Source organism: Homarus americanus, unplaced genomic scaffold, assembly GCF_018991925.1.
Source record: "Homarus americanus isolate GMGI-L3 unplaced genomic scaffold, GMGI_Hamer_2.0 scaffold29478, whole genome shotgun sequence".
Classification (NCBI taxonomy): domain Eukaryota; kingdom Metazoa; phylum Arthropoda; class Malacostraca; order Decapoda; family Nephropidae; genus Homarus; species Homarus americanus.
Window position 1 is genome coordinate 219849 of NW_024747997.1, and position 22038 is coordinate 241886.

The 22038-nt window shown below is 43.6% G+C and overlaps 2 protein-coding genes across 2 annotated transcripts in view; one reads left to right on the forward strand and one right to left on the reverse strand.

Moving 5' to 3' along the window:
• The window catches only part of LOC121879940, a 54043-nt gene that overhangs the window by 22319 nt on the left and 9686 nt on the right, over positions 1 to 22038 (forward strand). The window contains exons 2-3 of the mRNA XM_042386758.1: positions 8714 to 8756; positions 19411 to 19658. Coding sequence (XP_042242692.1) covers positions 8724 to 8756; positions 19411 to 19658 — 281 coding nt within the window. The 5' untranslated portion in view covers positions 8714 to 8723. The remainder of the gene's footprint in view (positions 1 to 8713; positions 8757 to 19410; positions 19659 to 22038) is intronic.
• Positions 3748 to 6938, reverse strand: LOC121879924 (extensin-like). The gene is made up of 2 exons (XM_042386742.1): positions 6907 to 6938; positions 3748 to 6124 (listed from the first exon to the last, which is right to left on the reverse strand). The coding sequence occupies exons 1-2, from the start codon at positions 6936 to 6938 to the stop codon at positions 3748 to 3750; spliced, it is 2409 nt and encodes an 802-aa protein (XP_042242676.1).

Genomic DNA, 22038 nt, shown 5'->3' on the forward strand with positions numbered 1-22038 from the left:
AACAAGGTGACAGTGACTGCATGACAACAAGGTGACAGTGACTGCATGACAACAAGGTGACAGTGACTGCATGACAATAAGGTGACAGTGACAATGACTGCATGACAACAAGGTGACAGTGACTGCATGACAACAAGGTGACAGTGACTGCATGACAACAAGGTGACAGTGACTGCATGACAACAAGGTGACAGTGATTGCATGACAACAAGGTGACAGTGACTGCATGACAATAAGGTGACAGTGACAATGACTGCATGACAACAAGGTGACGTGACTGCAGAGCAATGTGACAGTGACTGCATGACAATGTGACAATGACTGCATGACAACAAGGTGACAGTGACTGCAGAGCAATGTGACAGTGACACAACAAGGTGACAGTGACAATGACTGCATGACAACAAGGTGACAGTGACAATGACTGCATGACAATGTGACAGTGACTGCATGACAACAAGGTGACAGTGACTGCATGACAATGTGACAGTGACTGCATGACAACAAGGTGACAGTGACAATGACTGCATGACAACAAGGTGACAGTGACTGCATGACAACAAGGTGACAGTGTGACAACAAGGTGACAGTGACTGCATGACAACAAGGTGACAGTGACTGCATGACAACAAGGTGACAGTGACAATGACTGCATGACAACAAGGTGACAGTGACTGCATGACAAGGTGTGATAATGGCTGCATGACAACAAGGTGACAGTGACATTCTGTCAACAAGGTGACATGTGACAGTGACAGTGTGACAAGCCAGACCAATACAGTAACAGGAGTAACATTATACAGTACATGACACCTTGACAATAGTGTGACAAGAATTGATAGTACAGTCAGGCCAGAACAGTAAGGTGACAGGAGCGTGACAGGGCGTGACAAGATCGGGAAGACAGCGTGACGAACTCAGGAAGTGGGAGGAGTGTTTTTATAGCACAGCTGTCTCCCTCCCCCCCCTCCTCGGTCTGTCACCACGCCCATCACCACTCCTTCGTGTACATGTAAGCTCTGTGTGTGTGTGGGTGTGTGTGTGTGTGTGTGTGTGTGTGTGTGTGTGTGTGTGTGTGTGTGTGTGTGTGTGTGTGTAAAGACATCAATAGTGTATCTTCCACCTCCCCAAATCAGTGTCATGTCAACTATTTTGATGAATATTGGGTTGTATATATACCGTATACACATCATAAACAAGTATACTCACTACAGAATATACACAAACTGTCTGCCGCAGAATCGACCAGCGCTCAGCAGCAGGAAGACCCGGCCCCCGTACTCGATAACCTCTTCGGCTTTTTTTTTCCATCTTCGTGTTGGAAATAAACCGCTCACCATTTCCGTTTACCGAGAACAGATATTAGACTCTCTATAATAAAGTGTACCGGTTTTTATAGCACTTTCCCTTTCACTGTGTTGAGAATGTTGGTGATGTGTGAATGTGAGTGGTGATAAAATACGGCTTTTACCAATTCGGCTGACTGATGCAACGCCAGGCAGAGTACGAATGATATAATACGGTGAAACAAATGACACACGAATAATCACTTTTCGTGGGTTTTTTTTTGTATTTGGAATTAGAATTTAATTTGTTATTTTGTTATTAATTTTTATCCGATTTTATTCAGAAAATTAGGTTTAGTTAAGGTAGAGTCTTAGTGTAATTTAAGTTAAGGTAGAGTCTTAGTGTTATTTAAGTTAAGGTAGAGTCTTAGTGTTATTGTAGTTAAGGTAGAGTCTTAGTGTTATTTAAGTTAAGGTAGAGTCTTAGTGTTATTTGAGTTAAGGTAGAGTCTTAGTGTAATTTAAGTTAAGGTGGAGTCTTATAGTGTTATTTGAGTTAAGGTAGAGTCTTAGTGTTATTTAAGTTAAGGTAGAGTCTTAGTGTAATTATAGTTAAGATAGAGTCTCAGTGTAATTTAAGTGCCATTGTAACAGGTCAACTCAGGCGGCAGTACAGTACAGTATAAAGAAAGTGCCTCTGAGAATGTGGCAGTGACGTACTGTACTCAACCAACAGGACGCCGCCATGTTTGTCACTGGGATCAAATATTTACTTTCTCTTGAGTAGGACGAAATAGAAAGCGATTAATCTTATGGTGGCTACTGGTTCTCTTGTTTTATATTACCTTTGTTTCTTTTATTGAGGATGACTTTATGTGAATGAATCTATTTATTTTACTCTGTGAATGAATCTTGGTCTTTATAAGCAATAAGATTCCTGCATTATTTACAGTATATCATCCTACCATTTCATCAGCATTAAGGTCGTCCGGGCGGTTGTTGTGTTCTTTGGTACTTAGTTATGACCTTTGTTGTCCAGTACAGGAGTACCTAGAGGAACCTTGCCACAGTTGCGAGGATCACACTGGATTACACCCTTCCCACGTGTGTTTCGGGCCAGGACTCAAACCCAGAACACGGTGGGGAGAGATACGTACATTATCCGTTGTGTTGTACCGTCTGTGGGGAGACATACATACATATACATACATACCATACATACATACATACATACATACATACATACATACATATAGAATACAGTGCACCTTTTATTGTGATGTAGACATGTAATACTCGAGATAGATAAATATAAGGCTATATTACACTAGAAATATTAATTGATATTGATATGATAAACTTAATTTTCTTAGTCATATAAATACAGTACAGTTATACAAACAGTACAGTACACAAACGCTGCCAGTACTCAGAATCAGTTAACATTACGGTGTCAACCTAACTTAACCTAACCTCTTGTGTGTTTTGTTTTTGTGAAAGGAGGGTGAAAAAAAGATTAGAGGTGGGGAAGGAAGTTATAGTTCAGAAATTGAAAGGAAATTTAGGAGGGGGAGTAGAGGGCGGGCTGACCGCCTAGCTAAACTAATGGTGTGTTAGGGTTGTGTCATGGGTTAGTTATTGTCTGTCGGTACAGGCTCTAGACATCCTACCCTGTCCCATATATGGGTGTTTTGAGAACTGATACCATATTCCGCCGACCCTACTGGCGGATGCTGGTCTAGGGAGGTTGTCTATTGCCTGGCCGTGTAGATCGGGGGTAATGAACCTTTGAGATTTGGTAACTTTTGGAGCCATGTGTGGTTGTTGTCGTTATCTGGTGGGAGTCTTTGAAGGAGTTCTTGCTCTGATCGTTCTATCTTTTGCCAGATTCTGTTGGGGGTGTGCAGCTGCTGGTTGATGGGTTTTATTCTGGGTCTCTATCTCGGCTGTGGTTCTGGTGAAGGGCATCTTTCACCTGTGACGAATCCTAGGGCCTTCATTTTGGACCACCTGTAATGTTAATATTTGAGTGGTACTCATAGTATGAAGAGGTACTGCTGGGTAAGTTAATATCAGTGTGATAAATGATGTCACCAGGCGGGTTTTATTTCTCAGGAAGCGCTTTAAAGCGGTATAGTTTTCTCAGCTCTCTTCTTGCCTTTTCCTTCCTGGTGTGGACATGATGGGGAGTAACCTGTCGTGGATATATGTAGGCAGGAGGGTCCCCCTGCTCTTGTATTCTATCTGGGCATTATTGGTTTACTAATGGATGGGTTTTCTTGCATAAAATTATCACTGTGAATTTCAGGGAGACTGGTTTGGATTTTCATTGTTTTCTTAATTATTTGCCTTTCTAATTCCGCCTGGTGTTGTCGACCTGCTCCGATTTTCCTTGATGTGTTGTTATTTGGTGATGTCATCTGCATACATATATCTTCGTTACCTATTCTAGTGAGGGGTATTACAGGTCATCTGACAGAGAAGTAGGAGTGATGGGCTGGGTTGACGGTTGATGGGAGGGAAGGAGGTCAGGTGTGAGATGGAGGCTGGGTTGACAATTGATGGGAGGAAGGAGGTAGGGTGTGATGGAGGCTGGGTTGACAGTTGATGGGAGGAAGGTGAGGTGTGATGGAGGCTGGGTTGACAGTTGATGGGAGGGTAGGGTGTAGATGGAGGCTGGGTTGACGGTTGATGGGAGGGAAGAGTCGGGTGTGATGGAGGCTGGGTTGACAGTTGATGGGAGGAAGGAGGTAGGGTGTGATGGAGGCTGGGTTGACAGTTGATGGAGGAAGGTAGGGTGTGATGGAGGCTGGGTTGACAGTTGATGGGAGGGTAGGGTGTAGATGGGCTGGGTTGACGGTTGATGGGGGGTGTGATGGGCTGAGTTGACCGGTTGATGGGAGGAGGTAGGGTTAGATGGAGCTGGGTTGACGGTTGATGGGAGGAAGGAGGTAGGGTGTGATGGAGGCTGAGTTGACAGTTGATGGGAGGTAGGGTGTGATGGGCTGGGTTGACGGTTGATGGGAGGGAGGTAGGGTGTGATGGGCTGGGTTGACAGTTGATGGGAGGGAAGGAGGTAGGGTGTGATGGAGCTGGGTTGACGGTTGATGGGAGGGGAAGGAGGTGGGGTGGATGGAGGCTGGGTTGACAGTTGATGGGAGGAAGGTAGGGTGTGATGGAGGCTGGGTTGACGGTTGATGGGGAGGAAGGTAGGGTGTGATGGGCTGGGTTGACAGTTGATGGGAGGAAGGTAGGGTGTGATGGAGGCTGGGTTGACGGTTGATGGTGGGGTGTGATGGAGCTGAGTTGACAGTTGATGGGAGAGGAAGGAGGTAGGGGTGTAGATGGAGGCTGGGTTGACGGTTGATGGGACGGAAGGAGGTGGGGTGTGATGGAGGCTGGGTTGACAGTTATTGGAAGGAGGTAGGGTGTGATGGAGGCTGGGTTGACGGTTGATGGGAGGGAAGGTAGGGTGTGATGGAGCTGGGTTAACAGTTGATGGGAGGGTAGGGTGTGATGGGCTGGGTTGACCTTGGTTGATGGGAGGGAAGGAGGTAGGGTGTGATGGAGGCTGAGTTGACAGTTGATAGAGGAAGGTAGGGTGTGATGGAGGCTGAACTGACGGTTGATGGGAGGAAGGAGGTAGGGTGTAGATGGAGGCTGGGTTGACGGTTGATGGGGAAGGAGTAGAGGTGTAGATGGGCTGAGTTGACAGTTGATGGGAGGGAAGGCAGGGTGTGATGGAGGCTGAGTTGACGGTTGATGGGGAGGGAAGGAGGTAGGGGTGTAGATGGGCTGAGTTGACAGTTGATGGGAGAAGAGTGAGGAAGGTGAGAGTGTGATGGGCTGAGTTGATGATGGGAAGGAGGTAGGGTGTGATGGAGGCTGGGTTGACCGGTTGATGGGAAGTGGGTGTGATGGAGGCTGAGTTGACAGTTGATGGGAGGAAGAGTGATGGAGGCTGAGTTGACGGAGTTGATGGGAGGAAGGTAGGGTGTGATGAGGCTAGGGTTGACAGTTGATGGGAGGAAGGAGGGGGTGTGATGGAGGCTGGGTTGACCAGTTGATGGGGAGGAGGTAGGGTGTGATGGAGGCTGGGTTGACGGTTGATGGGGAAGGAGGTAGGGTGTGATGGGGCTGGGTTGACAGTTGATGGGAGGGGAAGGAGGTAGGGTGTGATGGAGGCTGAGTTGACAGTTGATGGGAGGAAGGTAGGGGTAGATGGAATGAGTTGACAGTTGATGGGAGGAAGGAGGTAGGGTGTGATGGAGGCTGAGTTGACGGTTGATGGGAGGAAGGAGGTAGGGTGTGATGGAGGCTGAGTTGACAGTTGATGGGAGGTAGGGTGTGATGGAGGCTGGTTGACAGTTGATGGGAAGGAAAGAGGTAGGGTGTGATGGGCTGAGTTGACAGTTGATGGGAGGGAAGAGGTAGGGTGTGATGGAGGCTGGGTTGACGGTTGATGGGGGGTAGAAGGTGTGATGGCTGGGTTGACAGTTGATGGGAGAAGGTAGGGTGTGATGGACTGGGTTGACGGTTGATGGGGGAAGGAGGTAGGGTGTGATGGGCTGGGTTGACAGTTGATGGGGGAAGGTAGGGGTGTGATGGAGGCTGGGTTGACGGTTGATGGGAGGGAAGGAGGTAGGGGGGTGATGGGCTGAGTTGACAGTTGATGGGAGGGTAGGTGTGATGGAGGCTGGTTGACGGTTGATGGGAGGAAGGTAGGGTGTGATGGAGGCTGGGTTGACGGTTGATGGGGAGAAGGAGGAGGGTGTGATGGAGGCTGGTTGACAGTTGAAGGCTGCTTGATGCTCGTCGTGCTGTCTCGTTCCTGGCTGCTGTTTGTGTGTGGAGAACGTGTTTGTGTGTGTGGAACGTGTTTGTATGCAGGGAACGTGTGTGCATGTGTGGTTTTAATTGAAAAATAGATTTTGTGTATGTATATCTGTGTGTGTGTGTGTATGGCGAGGTACAGCGGACGTAGAGAAATATAAGACAGACAGACAGGCCAGACAGTTATAGCAGAGTGTTTAGACAGACGTAAGGGCAACATGCTGAACCAAACAGGCTTTGAATTGGGAGTCACTAATCCGAAATTCTGTCAGTGTGTGTCGACCTGAATATTTAGACTCTGTGTTTGAATGATGAACAGGTGAGCTTAATTGATTTTCTTGTTGTTCCTTTCAAGGCATGACCTCCCCCTCACCTCCTCCCCACTATACTACACCTCCTCTACCCCTCACCTCCTCCCCCCACACCTCCCCCCACCCCCCCCCCCTCCACCTCACCTCTCCCCCACCCCTCACACTACACCTCCCACCCCACCCCCCCTCACCTCCTCCTCACCCCTACACCTCCTCCCCACCCCCCCTCCCCTCTCCCACCCCTCACTACACCTTCAGTCCCCCCCCCTCCCTCCCCCCCCCCTCCTACCTCCTCCCCACCCCTCACCCCGCTCCCCATCTCCATACCCATCCCACCCCGTACCTCTCTTCATTCCCACCCCTCCACCACGCCACACCCCCTCACACCTACACTCCCCACCCTCCTCACATCTCACTACCTACTCCCACACCCTCCTCACACCTCACCTACACTCCCACCCCTCCTCTACACCTACTCCCTCTCTCGTCCTACACCTACACTCCCCATCGTCACTACCTACACTCCCCACCCTCCTCACCTCACTACACCTACCCTCCTCACTACTCCCCCACCTCCCTCACACGTCACTACCTCCTCCCCACCCTCCTCACACCTCACCTACACCACCCCCTCTCATCTCACTACTACTCCCCACCTCACATCTACACCTCTCCCTTCCTGCAATCACCGCGACAGGTGAGATATTACACCTATTAAGTGAGCAATAGTAAGTCATAGGACCATAACATCATCCGGCGCCTTCGTCAGTAACTGTGGAGTTGATAACTTTTCTGGCGCAGGTGTGTATTACACTGGAGTGTGGGTGTGGGCGTGGTTTCCTGTGTTGGGTGAAAAGAATAGGGAGTGATTGGTAATAAGGAGAAGGTGTGGGGAGACAGTACGAGTGTTAGGAGGTGTAAATGGTTTTGGAAGAGTGGGGAATGTGTTGGGGGTGAAGATAGTGTGTTGGGGGTGGGGGAATGTGTGTTGGTGGAATGTGGGTAGAGGTATGTTGAGAGTGGGAATAGTGTTGGGGTGAAATAGTGTGTTGGGGGTGAGAATAGTGTGTTGGGGTGGGGAAGGGTGTTGGGGGTGGGGGAATAGTGTGTTGGGGGGGTGGGGGGGAATAGTGTGTTGGGGTGGGGAATAGTGTGTTGGGGGTGGGGAATAGTGTGTTGGGGTGGGGGAATAGTGTGTTGGGGGTGGGGGGAATAGTGTGTTGGGGGGGTGGGGGAATAGTGTGTTGGGGGTGGGGAATAGTGTGTGGGGGTGGGGGAATAGTGTGTTGGGGGTGGGAGAATAGTGTGTTGGGGGTGGGGAATAGGGTGGGGGGGAATAGTGTGTTGGGGGTGGGGGAATAGTGAGTTGGGGGTGGGGAATAGTGTGTTGGGGGAGTGTGGGAATAGTGTGTTGGGGTGGGGGAATAGTGTGTTGGGGGGGTGGGGAATAGTGAGTTGGTGGGGAATAGTGTGTTGGGGGGTGGGGAATAGTGTGTTGGGAGTAAATAGTGTGTTGGGGGTGGGGGAATATGTTGGTAGTGGAATAGTGTGTTGGGGGGGTGGGGGAATAGTGTTGGGGGTGTGAATAGTGTGTTGGGGTGGTGAATAGTGTGTTGGGGGTGGGGAATAGTGTGTTGGGGGGGTGTGGGAATAGTGTGTTGGGGGTGTGGGGGAATAGTGTTGGGGGTGGGGGAATAGTGTGTTGGGGTAGTGTGGAATAGTGTGTTGGGGGGTGGGGGGAATAGTGTGTGTTGGGGATGGGGAATAGTGTGTTGGGGGGGTGGAATAGTGTGTTGGGGGTTTGGGGAATAGTGTGTTGGGGGGTGGGGAATAGTGTGTTGGGGGTGGGGAATAGTGTGTTGGGGAAGGTATCGTGAATGACTTACGTGGGGTTGATGGGCGTAAGTGTGGGTTGAGTGTCGTGTATGTATGTGGGTTTATGTATGTATGTATATGTATGTATGTATGTATGTGTTTTAGCTCCCCTTTCCTTTATCGTGACATGACTGGTAAAAGTGGCAAGACAATGGTATAATTCATGGTACAGCCCAGATTAGTAGTTAGAGTGTTTTAACTACTCTTAAGGGTTGTTATAGAGATACGTATAATTAACGACGAAGGTATCCGGCGTTGGTGAAGTAAGAGCAATGGTCTAGCGAGGATCTGTAGTCAGGCTGTAGTAATGCACACACACACACACACACACACACACACACACACTAACTCAAGTGAATCTGTAGACTGTGGCTTATAAATCGTAATAAATTTGTTTATTTTTTGCAGATCAGTCATCATGCGCCTGGCAGTGGTGTTAGTTGTGTTGCAGGTAAGATAACTTCATTAGTGTTGCAGGTAAGATAACTTCATTAGTGTTGCAGGTAAGATAACTTCATTAGTGTTGCAAGATAACTTCATTAGTGTTAGAGAAGATAACTTCATTATGTTCAGGTGTTAACCTCATTAGTGTTGCAGGTAAGATAACTTCATTAGTGTTGCAGGTAAGATAACTTCATTAGTGTTGCAGGTAAGATAACTTCATTAGTGTTGCAGGTAAGATAACTTCATTAGTGTTGCAGGTAAGATAACTTCATTAGTGTTGCAGGTAAGATAACTTCATTAGTGTTGCAGGTAAGATAACTTCATTAGTGTTGAGGTAAGATAACTTCATTAGTGTTGCAGGTAAGATAACTTCATTAGTGTTGGAGGTAAGATAACTTCATTAGTGTTGGAGGTAAGATAACTTCATTAGTGTTGCAGGTAAGATAACTTCATTAGTGTTGGAGGTAAGATAACTTCATTAGTGTTGCAGGTAAGATAACTTCATTAGTGTTGCAGGTAAGATAACTTCATTAGTGTTGGAGGCTGTGGGAAATGTAGATAAAAAATTTTTGCTTGCATTATTTATTTATTATTATTATTATTATTATTATTATTATTATTATTATGTAATTTCTTCTTCTGAATCTTCTTCTAAATCTTCTTCTTCTTCTTCTCTTTCTAAATCTTCTTCTTCTTCTTCTTCTTTCTTCTTCTAATTCTTCTTCTTCTTCTTCTTCTTCTTCTTCTTCTTCTTCTTCTTCAAATCTTCTTCTTCTTCTTCTTCTTCTTCTTCTTCTTCTTCTAAATCCTTCTTCTTCTTCTTCTTCTTCTTTCGTCTTCTTCTTCTTCTTCTTCTTCTTCTTCTTCTTCTTCTTCTTCTTCTTCTTTATTATTATTATCGTCATCATTGTTGTTATCACGTCATCATTAAGCATAAGTGTAGCCCAGGTTCAAGTGTCAGTATTGTGTCAGCCTACTGTCAGCTTGATGTCAGCCCGGGGTGTCAGGAGGCTCTGTTAACATAGTATCCCCATGATAATATCTCTCAGTATGAGGAGGTTGGTGTTCCCGTAGTGTGATGATTGTGTCAGCTTAGTGTCAGCCCTGGGTGTGGGAGGTGCAGGTGTAGAGTGTCAGCCATGGGTGTGGGAGGCAGGTGTAGAGTGTCAGCCATGGGTATGAGAGGGACAGGTGGAGAGTGTCAGCCATGGGTATGAGAGGGACAGGTGTAGAGTGTCAGCCATGGGTATGAGAGGGACAGGTGTGAGAGTGTCAGCCATGGGTAAGAGAGGGACAGGTGTAGAGTGTCAGCCATGGGTATAAGACAGGGTGTAGAGTGTCAGCCATGGGTATAAGAGGGACAGGTGTAGTGTCAGCCATGGGTATGAGAGAGACAGGTGTAGAGTGTCAGCCATGGGTATGAGAGGGACAGGTAGTGTCAGCCAGGTATGAGAGGGGAGGTGCAGCATAGCATGGGGTCCCGTGTACTAAAGGTGTGTGTGTGTGTATCTTGAGAAAGCTAACATTACCTACCTAGTCATTATTGGTGAAAGTCTTATAGTATTAACATAATGATACCGTTCCTCTGACCATAGCAGACTGTGCGTTAAGATAGTGTCAAGCGCAGTCATGTAGAACAGAGTGTGTTATTTAATTTGCTTGAGTACGATGATTTAAACCTCCTTTGAGTACGATGATTAAACTCTTTGAGTACGATGATTAAACCTCCTTTGAGTACGATGATTTAATCCCTTTGAGGACGATGATTTAACCCTGAGTACAAAGTGGAGTTATGTAGAGTACAGTGCCATTAACTGCTTGAGTACATCCCCAGAGTACACCACCATCGGTTTGGTCACTTATAAAACTATTTACCACAACAAATAGTCAAATCGAGAAGCATCACCTGTATATATACCTTAACACCTGTCAGCCTGTGTGTGTGTGTGTGTGTGTGTGTCTGCAGATGTGTGTGTGTGTGTGTGTGTGTGTGTGTGTCTGCAGATGTGTGTGTGTGTGTGTACGAGGAAGGAATATCCAGGTATGAACGTCTAAGTACCACGAATCATCAACAACAACCATCATAAAACACTTAACATAACCTAACAACCTAACCTAACCTAACAACCTAACCTAACATAACATAACCTAACCTAACAACCTAACATAACCTAACCTAACCTAACCTAACCTAACCTAACATAACATAACCTAACCTAACAACCTAACCTAACCTAATTGGCTTCGTGCGAGATTCGGTCATTTAGTTTGTGCACCAACTATAACATACACTACCCCCCTCCTTGTCTACTACAAACACAAACAAACAAACAGAGGGTCGTATACTGCCCCCTGGTACAACGCCGTGTCCTGGAGATTAAATATTCCGTCAGTAGCTCTAAATTGTCTCGTCCAGGGAGTGAGTGAGTCAGTCAGGAACGTAATACACAGAACTGCCAATCAACCCGTTATCCAGGTCAGTATTTATATAAGTGTCACCTTTAAATACTACAGAAAATGGAGAAGTTTGGATTACTTGTGTTAATTGTCTTCCTAACTGGCAATAAGAGACGGGATGTATAGTTACCGTTGTGTCTCGTTGTAGTTTAGATGTCATGCTGGTTGTGTCAATGACTCTGGAATGATCTTATGTTAATAGTGGCCCGTAAGATTTAATGGATGACCCGTGAGTAATTCAGGATTAAAATTAAGCTTTCCTTCCGTCCCTTAGATCACATTCTCAAACATCCATACGTTAAGTTTTTCCCTTCATGGTGGTAATAAAACACAATTAGTTATGGTTTTGTCTCGTAGCTTAAGTGAGAATCCATGTTGGCGTCACGTCTTAGGCAAGCTTATTATATTTCTTCTCATATCTCCTAGCTGAAGGGAATTGGTCTTAAGAACGTTAGAGAATCGATCTTTTACGTCGTAGCTTAAGTGAGATCGATAAATGTTTCTTCAATTCCTCAGTTTACGGGAAGAAGAATTTGACGAACATTCCTCCGAGAAATCCTATAGCCACTGTTTACACTTCACCTATAATGTTGACTCGTACCTACCAGAGGGGCGCGGGCTGTTCCCTCTTTCCTTCCGTCACACCCACGAGAATGCCGAACCCAGGCGACCCAAAAATGTACAGGAATATCACCTTTACTGATCTATGGAAGAAGGGACAATATTCTCCTCACATTATCCTTGAAAACTAGAACCATTTTAACATTGACCGTATGTTTTAGTGGGTCGGGCGAGTCATGTTAAGTGGGCGACCTTTTTAAACCCTGCTCTCTCTCTCTCTCTCTCTCTCTCTCTCTCATTAATTAGCAACTCACATCAACCTACGCGTCTTTGAGAATTTACGTTATGTTATGGTTCTCGAAATAAAATAACAAGCAGCTTATCCTTTCAATCATAAATAAATAAGCAAAACACACACACACACACACACACACACACACACACACACACATCTGCAGACACACACACACACACACACACACACAGGCTGACAGGTGTTAAGGTAAGTATACAGGTGATGCTTCTCGATTTGACTATTTATTGTGGTAAATAGTTTTATAAGTGACGGAGGTGCAGGTAAAAACTCGGTAATAGGACGTGGACCGGTTTAGAGGCGAGAGAAGCGAGAAGAAGAGAAAGAAAGAAAGAAGAACTCTACTACAGTATCATTTGATGGTTTTAATTAACAGTGATTTATAGATTTTAGATGACCTGTTTATTATTATTATTATTGTTGTTATTATTATTAGTGTGTGTTAATTATTTTGTTATTAAATTTGTAATTATTGTTTTCTCGTATGACAGCTTATTACTACTACTACTACTACTACTACTACTACTACTACTAATAATAATAATAATAATAATAATAATAATAATAATAATAATAATAATAAGACACATTCAGATCACTACTTTATAATCGTTGAAATTTCCGGGTTAAAATTCCACTATTTCTGTCTCTTGTTACCAGTATCTCCTCTCCATTCCTTCTCCCATCTCTAGTTCCTCTTCCTTTATCTCTTTCCTTGTATTTCTCACTTCTCTCATATCCTTCAATTTCCATTTCATTCAGTTTTCTCTATTTTTATCACTTCGCTTATTGTTCTCTCTCTCCCTCCTCTTCCCTCATCGTCCCTTGTCCTCGTCTCCATTTCACCTAAGTTTTTCTCCATTTCTCTTCTCTCGCTTTTTGCCCGTCTCTCAGCTCCGTCTCTTACCTGTATCTCCATCTCTCATCTATCCTTCTCTTCTCTCTCTTCTCTCAGCTCTGTCTTTTATCCTTATCTTCAGTTCTCCCATTCTTATTTCCCTCTCTCTCTCTCTCTCTCTCTCTCTCTCTCTCTCTCTCTCTCTCTCTCTCTCTCTCTCCGTCTTGCCATTCCAGGTCTTCTTGCGTGACTTGCAGTTTTCCTGGACACAGCTGACGGCGACACAACTCATGTACTGTTGTCTCACTCTTGGGGGTGCGGTACAGTGCCCTTCCTCTTATTACGTCTAAAACCTCTATTTAACGGACTATATGGAGATAAAATCCGCTATATCGAGGGTTTGTTAGATGTGAAACCTCTGTGTAATGAACTGTGTCGATATGAATGTCCGTTATATAGAGGGTCCGTTAGATTGTAAAACCTCCATTTAACGGATTATGTATATATGAAAGTCCGTTATAGCGAGGGTCTTTTAGATGTGAAACCTCTATGTAATGAACTATGTAGATGTGAAAGTCCGTTATATTGAGGGTCCGTTAGATTGTAAAACCTCCATTTAACGGATTGTGTAGATATGAAAGTCCGTTATAGCGAGGGTCTTTTAGATGTGAAACCTCTATGTAATGAACTATGTAGATGTGAAAGTCCGTTATATTGGGGGTCCGTTAGATTGTAAAACCTCCATTTAACGGATTATATGAAGATAAGTCCGTTATATGGAGGTTTCACTATACTTTTAAAACATATTCTTCTCATTTCAAAGTTAAATCTAGATAAGTTTCTTCTATTTTCATTATTTTCGTAAACAGACGTGGATTAATTGTATATAATTCCGGATTAAACGTAGATAGAACCAGATTAATCGTATGTAGAACTGGATTAATCGTATATAAATCTGGCTTAACCATAAGTAGATCCGGATTAATAGTATTAGAACCGGATTAATCATATGTAGAAGCAGGTTAATCGTATTAGATCCGGGTTAATCATATTGGATCAGGATTAATCATAAATAGTACCAGATTAACCGTCTATAAATCCGGATTAATCGTATATCGAACCGGATTAAGCGTAAGTAAATCCGGTATACTAGTAACCCCCTAATCCATTGACTCACTAACTCTTTCTGTAACTACATAAATAAAAAAAAATTTAATTGTGCAAAATAAAATCTGTTTCAGTTTTTATTTTGAAGAGTTTAGTATCATCTAATTTTCCCGCGCAAAAAAAAATATATTCCCGTCAAATTTTTTCCTCGTGTGACGTTACTGGGTAGTAGGACCCAGGCACCAATCAGATTTTCTTCCTCGTGTGACGTCACTGGGTAGTAGGGATCCAGGCACCAATCAGATTTCTTCCTTGTGTGACGTCACTGGGTAGTAGGGATCCAGGCACCAATCAGATTTCTTCCTCGTGTGACGTCACTGGGTAGTAGGATCCAGGCACCAATCAGATTTCTTCCTCGTGTGACGTCACTGGGTAGTAGGATCCAGGCACCAATCAGATTTTCTTCCTCGTGTGACGTCACTGGGTAGTAGGGATCCAGGCACCAATCAGATAATTTTGGCGCACCTTCTACAGTCATGGGTTGAGGCATCGAGCGGACCAACCAACACACTTTCTCTTTTCCCGTTTCTCACTGTTGAGTCATGACCTCTGTTAGTAACTTGACCTGTTGTTATACTGTTGCGAGCCGTGTTGTTTGGAGTTAGATGGTGATCACGAATAAATTAGACGGGGATTAATAGTTAGTTGACCTCTGTTGGTGGAGTGAGTGACCTGATCTGTTGTTGTCGTTAGGTAGTGGTCAGCATATTATTACTATTATTATTATTTATTATTATTATTTGTTTTAATTTTCAACGATAAGACCTCGGATTATTTTGAGTGTTATTATTATTATTATTATTATTATTATTATTGCAGCACAACAGAACACTTCACCCCGTGTCACTGAAACCGCTCGTTCACTTATTGAATATATTATCATTCTTCCCACCTATATCTTCCATCTCTTCTTCCTTTTATTGTACTACTTGGCATATTATCATTCTTCCCATCTTTATCTTGATTCTTCACTTCTTTCTTCATTGTGTTACCTACGAGTTTTTCCTATGGTATCAGATTATAACACAGGAATTTATATATTTATTTATTTATTTATATTAATCTCCCCTAAACTAATGAAAAGAAAACGCTTTTAGTTACCTTATAGTCACAGAGTAATATTGACGCCATTGTGACGCCAACTTTGTGACGTAGAATTAGTGTAGATGTCGTTTTATACATATATATTTTTGTGGAAACGTTAAGATTTCAGACTAAAAATGAAAATGGCATTGAAATTTCATGAGATTCTTACCATAACGAGGTGCCATTCTCTCGTTCACAGGTGCCATTCTCGTTCACAGGTGCCATTCTCGTTCACAGGTGCCATTCTCGTTCATAGGTGCCATTCTCGTTCACAGGTGCCATTCTCTCGTTCACAGGTGCCATTCTCTCGTTCACAGGTGCCATTCTCGTTCACAGGTGCCATTCTCGTTCACAGGTGCCATTCTCGTTCATAGGTGCCATTCTCGTTCACAGGTGCCATTCTCTCGTTCACAGGTGCCATTCTCGTTCTCAGGTGCCATTCCTCCTGAATTTCCACAGGTGCCATTCTCTCGTTCGCATTCTCTCGTTCTCAGGTGCCATTCTCGTTCACAGGTGCCATTCTCGTTCACAGGTGCCATTCTCGTTCTGGTGCCATTCTCTCGTTCTGGGTGCCATTCTCGTTCACAGGTGCCATTCTCTCGTTCACAGGTGCCATTACCTCCTCAACTACGGTGACAATAACAGTTACCTTTCCCGACGCCCGGAAGCTGATAGAAACATTAATAACTTGAGAGGAAACAAACCATCATGTACTAATGGGAGAATTATCCAAGGTGGTTATGTTAGGTTGGGTTAGGTTAGGTTAGGTTAGGTTTATTTTGGTTATGTTAGGTTGGGTTAGGTTAGGTTTATCTTGGTTAGGTTTGGGTTAGGTTAGGTTTATTTCGGTTATGTTAGGTTGGGTTAGGTTAGGTTTATCTTGGTTAGGTTAGGTTTGGGTTAGGTTAGGTTTATTTTGGTTATGTTAGGTTGGGTTAGGTTAGGTTTAGTCGGGGTCTTTAACCACTCAGACCTTGGTAATGGAGACTAATGTTAGGTTATGGGGATAAAGACAACAATAACAATGTTTCTGTAGCCGGATGCACTGGAGTTACCATGAGGCGGCGTGACCAGCCAGATGAGCCCGGGAAAAGAGTCAGGGATACCAACCTTAATATGTAAACAACAACAACCTGCTGTCCGGTGAAACCTTATCTATTGTTAAGAAGATTCATGTAAATATATTAAAGATTTGACATGGATATTATTTTTGTTTTTTGTTTCATTCGTTGATGTTAGTGAGAGGAGTTGGTGTTAGTGAGAGGAGTTGGTGTTAGTGAGAGGAGTTGGTGTTAGTGAGAGGAGTTGGTGTTAGTGAGAGGAGTTGGTGTTAGTGAGAGGAGTTGGTGTTAGTGAGAGGAGTTGGTGTTAGTGAGAGGAGTTGGTGTTAGTGAGAGGAGTTGGTGTTAGTGAGAGGAGTTGGTGTTAGTGAGAGGAGTTGGTGTTAGGGAGAGGAGTTGGTGTTAGGGAGAGGAGTTGGTGTTAGTGAGAGCGTGAAAGTAGAGAGGAGCTGGTGTTGGTGAGAGGAGCTGGTGTTAGGGAGAGGAGCTAAAGAAAGGGAGAGGATTGGTACAGTGAGAGGAGCTGGTGTTAGTGAGAGGAGTTGGCAAGAGAGATGGAGCTTGCAAGAAGGGAGGAGGAGCTGGGGCAGTGAGAGGAGCAAGAGAGGAGGAGATGGAAGCAGTGAGGAGCTAAAGCAGTGAGATGAGCTAAAGTTGAAGGAGAGGAGCAGAGGAGTTAAAGGAGCAGCAGTGGAGGAGCGAAAGAAGTGAGAGGAGTTAAAGAGAGGAGTGAGAGGAGTCGGTGTTAGTGAGAGCAGAGCTAAAAGCTAGGTGAGAGGAGTTGGAAAGTAGGAGGAGTTGGTGTTAGGAGAGGAGTTGCAGAGGAGTCGGAGTAGAGAGGAGCTAAAGGAAGGGAGGAGTTGGTGTTAGTGAGAGGAGTTGGTGTTAGGGAGAGGAGTTGGTGTTAGTGAGAGGAGTTGATGTTAGTGAGAGGAGTTGGTGTTAGTGAGAGGAGTTGGTGTTAGGGAGAGGAGTTGGTGTTAGTGAGAGGAGTTGGTGTTAGTGAGAGGAGTTGGTGTTAGTGAGAGGAGTTGGTGTTAGTGAGAGGAGTCGGTGTTAGTGAGAGGAGTCGGTGTTAGTGAGAGGAGTTGGTGTTAGTGTTGGCGGGACAGTTGATACGCTGCAAGTGTTGGTGTGCCTGAGGCGGCAGAGAGGGAAAGTCGTCTCTTGCCCTCACACATCTTCTTTAAAACATTATACTTCCTCTTACTTTCTTTTCCCACTTTCTTTCGTCATCACTTTTCCGGGTATGAATATATTTGGCTGTTTTAGCAATAGATATTTTCGTTTTGTATTTTTGCTAAACATGGATGTAGCTTTACGGTAAAACATTAATAACTGTAATGATGTAGTTCAGTTGTTATTCTCTCATAGTGTTACATACGCATTCACAGTTGGATCGACTGTGGGTGCTCTGGTCACGAACAAGCGACCCCCTAGAACAGAAGGCGAGTGCTGTATCCACTTGGCCGCCGCACCCTAAAAATTAGATTGGGTAGTGTGTGTGTGTGTGTGTGTGTGTGTGTGTGTGCGTAAAGAAAACGTTCATAGTGTATCCATGGACCCAAAATCATTGTAATGTCACGCTATCTTTCAATCACTCATCATAAACAGACAGTGCTGGGGGAAGTTATCGCCTCCATACAGTGAAAGTTTTCCACAATGCTTCAAAAATTTTAGTCCAGAAGTTTAAGAATCGATATAATTATGATGTTTAGGCCCATAGACGCATTATATATAACTGTTCGTCGTGGTGAGAAATTTGTTTTTGTAAGATTTATTTGTATCGCTATATTAGAATTTTAAACTAGTTCACTCTCTCTCTCTCTCTCTCTCTCTCTCACATTATCTTTCCGTGTGGAGTTTAGTTTATTCCCTGTGAAGCCTTAGGCGTGTATCTACAAAAGCAGAACACGGATTGTTAAAGATGAAACTTTCACCCAAATTAATGGTCAGTTAATTCATTATTGTTTATACAGTATTTATATACATGATTTTAGTTCTCTTAAGCTACGATATCACAAACAGTTTATTCTTGGGGTGAAGATTTCCTAACTTAACCTAACTAACTAACTAAACTTTTAACTTAACTTTCTAACCTGACCTAACTTAACTTTCTAACCTAACCTAACTTAACTTTCTAACCTAACCTAACCTAACTTTCTAACCTAACCTACCCTACCTACTCTAACCTAACCTATGCTTAGAATTAGATGCGGTTCTTGTGTCCTTTGTTACGGGTACAATTTTAACATAGTGTAGGGAGGTATAAGAGAAGGGCGGGTCAGCACCAGTGATAGGATGAGTGTTGCAGCAACCAGATGAACTGCATGCCTCGTTCTTTAAGGGAAAAACTGACTCGGCCACTCCTACACTTGACTACCATTTGCTTCCTTTAAGATATATACTTTCAGACGCTTTTCCAATGACATCAACAAGTTTCACAGACGCGCGCACACACACACACACACACACACACACACACACACACACACATATATATGTAGATTGACACATCGACCTACGGTAAAGATACAGTAAATATCTCGACTTTTTTTTTTTTAACTCGTTGATGGGAAGAAGGGTAAAAGGTCCTACATCTGGCATCTACATTTCTGTTTATTTATTTGTTATTGTTTATTACTTGTGTCGATGGGCTCAGAGTTTTGTAACATCTTAAGACAATTATACAGTATTGACCCAAAAGCAGTTTTTTTTATATTAAAGAATAATTATTAGAATTTGAGTTGTAATCACATGTACTAAAACTACTCACTTCAGTTAACTCATGTTGTGATCAGGTAAACGTTAAAGTGATTTCAACTAATATTTGTAGTAAAGTTTGCACCATGAACGACGGATCTGGTGCCTGTAATAGTTTTGGTGTTAATGGTAATAAATTCGGTTTAATATTTCAGCAAAAAGTCGTATATGATAGGATAGGCTTGTCTAAACAGCGAGCTGGAATGAAAACTTTCACTTGTGACGGGTCAAAATACTCATTAAATTAGCCGGTAAACAAGTAACAATGAAAAATAATAATCATCTAATTCTAACTCATAAAAATAATACATAAGATGACAGTATTTTAGTTTTGTTACTTTATTAACCATTGTATTGTGTTCTTAAGCCGTGAAATGCACTGTCTTCATTCATTTGTTTTTATCTCTACCCACAGGTGCAGTGGTCGCTAGGTGACAGCGTGGGCGGCGGGAGAAGTGGAGTCGGGCGAGCATTGGCTGGGCCCGGGCCGGGTATGATGATGCCACAGCTGACTAGTCTGGACGTGAAGTGTGCTCGCTCTGGCATGACAGTTCACATGGAATTTGATCGAGTCTTCTCCGGTGTGATCTATTCCAAGGGCCACTTCTACGACCCCGCCTGCAACTACATCACCGTCGACAACTCCGGCAGTCAGAAATATTCGTGAGTAACGCAGGAATAGACTTGATTTAATGAAATTCCATACGTATATAATACGCGAGGTTAGGATAGATTGGTCGAGATAAGTTGGGTTAGGTTAGGTGGAAAAACTTCAACACATGTGATTATTATACGTGAATTTGGTACAATCTGGGATGAGTTCGAATACCAGCTGAATCCAATCAAATTTGAGGGAGGCGTTATGAATATTAGACAAAATACAACATTGGGTTTGTGTATGGGAAGTGTCCGGGGTCTGTCACTGGCGCCCCAACACTTCGAGACATCCCCGGGCTTGAGAGGTGTATACTGTACTGCACTAGATGTTTTGCCTAGCACCATGACAACTGCCTCTGGTCTCTGGTTTCCTCGCTGTGTGTCACCTACCGTAAGTTGGTGTGAACGGAAAAATGATAATTATCCCTCCTTTCTTCCTTCCGTGAGAGATTTGACTTCCTCGCGATAATTTGACGTATAACCAGTGGACCTAAGTTGAATTCTGGTACAAATGTTAATTATGGTAGATAAACATTGATTACATTATCGAGATTTTTATTTACCATTATTTCAGTATTGATTGATAGTTTTCGACAGTCGTTTGTTTTCATTCCTTCTTAGCGGATAAGTGGACAACAGGGGTGGGCATTGCTTGGTGACGTGAGCTTTAAAATAAATATTCCCCCGTCTATAAGGTGTTGTCGTGACCAGGTGTTAAAGACAGTAATCTTGTGTGTGTGTCAGAGGTCAGAGTCGATTGATGAATTTCTGAGTAAATGCGAAGGTTAATACTTGTTTTTTAAAGCTTGATACATAGTGAAAGTTTATTATGTATATGTATGTGTGTGAATAAGTATGAGTACATATGTGTATGAGCGCGCGTGTATTGTAGGATTATGTTAATAAGTACGTCTACAGGTACATATGTGTGTATGAATGTGTATGAGTACGAAATTTGTGTTTGGATGTATGTATGCAGGTGTCTGTGGGCGAGCGTGACTGTCACCTCCATCAGGCTTATCGTTGAGGCTAAGGCTGTATCAGATGGTGATGTTGGGAGGCCCGAGGTTGTGAACACGTCAGGGCCTATCAGCTTGTCGACCTTGGTTACTCTACCAGTATTGTTGTGGCTGCCTCCCTGGAGTTTCTCGCGGGTATAGACATAAAAAAAAAACATTATGGAGGAGACGATTGGAGATAGATAAAAAGAGAAATAGAGAAAGTGAAGAGGAAGGGCAAGGAACAGAGAGAGAGAAGGAATCTATGACTAGGTTGCGTGTTTCAAGGTGATCAATCTCTGACTACTGTATACTGTACTGTACAATACAACGCTCGTCTTCTGTCCTAAGGGTTGCCGATTCCATCCCTAGGTACTCCCAGTCTATACCTAGCTGTAAATAGGTACCTGATTCTATAGTTAGGCAGCGGTCGGAGGGACGAGTTATTTATAATGATTCTCGTTAACTACTGTGTATATCTTTGTGAGAGAAGGTAACAAGTGGATGTGTGAGGAGGATACAACCCCGTATAAGTACAGGTAACAGGAGGGCGGCAGATGGGTAGGGTAGGTTGGCAGGTGGTGGGGAGGGGGGGGGGAGCAACCTGTAGAACCAGCACCTCCCTCACCTTGAACTATCCTCGGCGTGAAGGAACACCATGTACAGTATTTTATATTGTGTGTGATGGAGGAAGAAGCATTGGAAAGATTAAATTATATATTTATTAGTCATATAACTTATACTAGACTGCCTATTACTTTGAACTTTGAACTGTTCATCACGGGAAAGTTTTCTGCCTGATAGATCGGTACTGAAGGGGGAGGAAGTAGGAATATTTGCTAGCTATTTATTAACCAGAGTGTGTTGTGCCTTAAACAGAGGTGAACTGTGATTTGTTCCTTCACTGCTTCTCACTTGACACATGCGAGTACTGTACAGGTATATGAAACACTATATTGTACAGTAATTAATTTCCCTTTTATATTATTATTATTATTCTTGTTGCTGTTATTATTATTATTGTATTGTTATTACCATCATCATCATCATCATCATCATCATCATCATCATCATCATCATCACATCATTATCGGGCTTCTCGGTGCCTTGAACTCTGAACTCCTAAAAGAAAGGCACAATAAGCACCATCGTCAACAATAATGATTATTTTTGAAACACTAAAAATTATTTTAAGTAATCCTCTCTATTTTTACATTGGCTAGGATGGACCATTGTTTTTACACACACACACACACACACACACACACACACACACACACACACACACACACACACACACGAGAACTAGACAAGGTAATGAGTAATCACACCAAATTTGGATCTTTAGTTGTGTTGTAATTTGAGTTTTATTTGTACGCGAATTTATT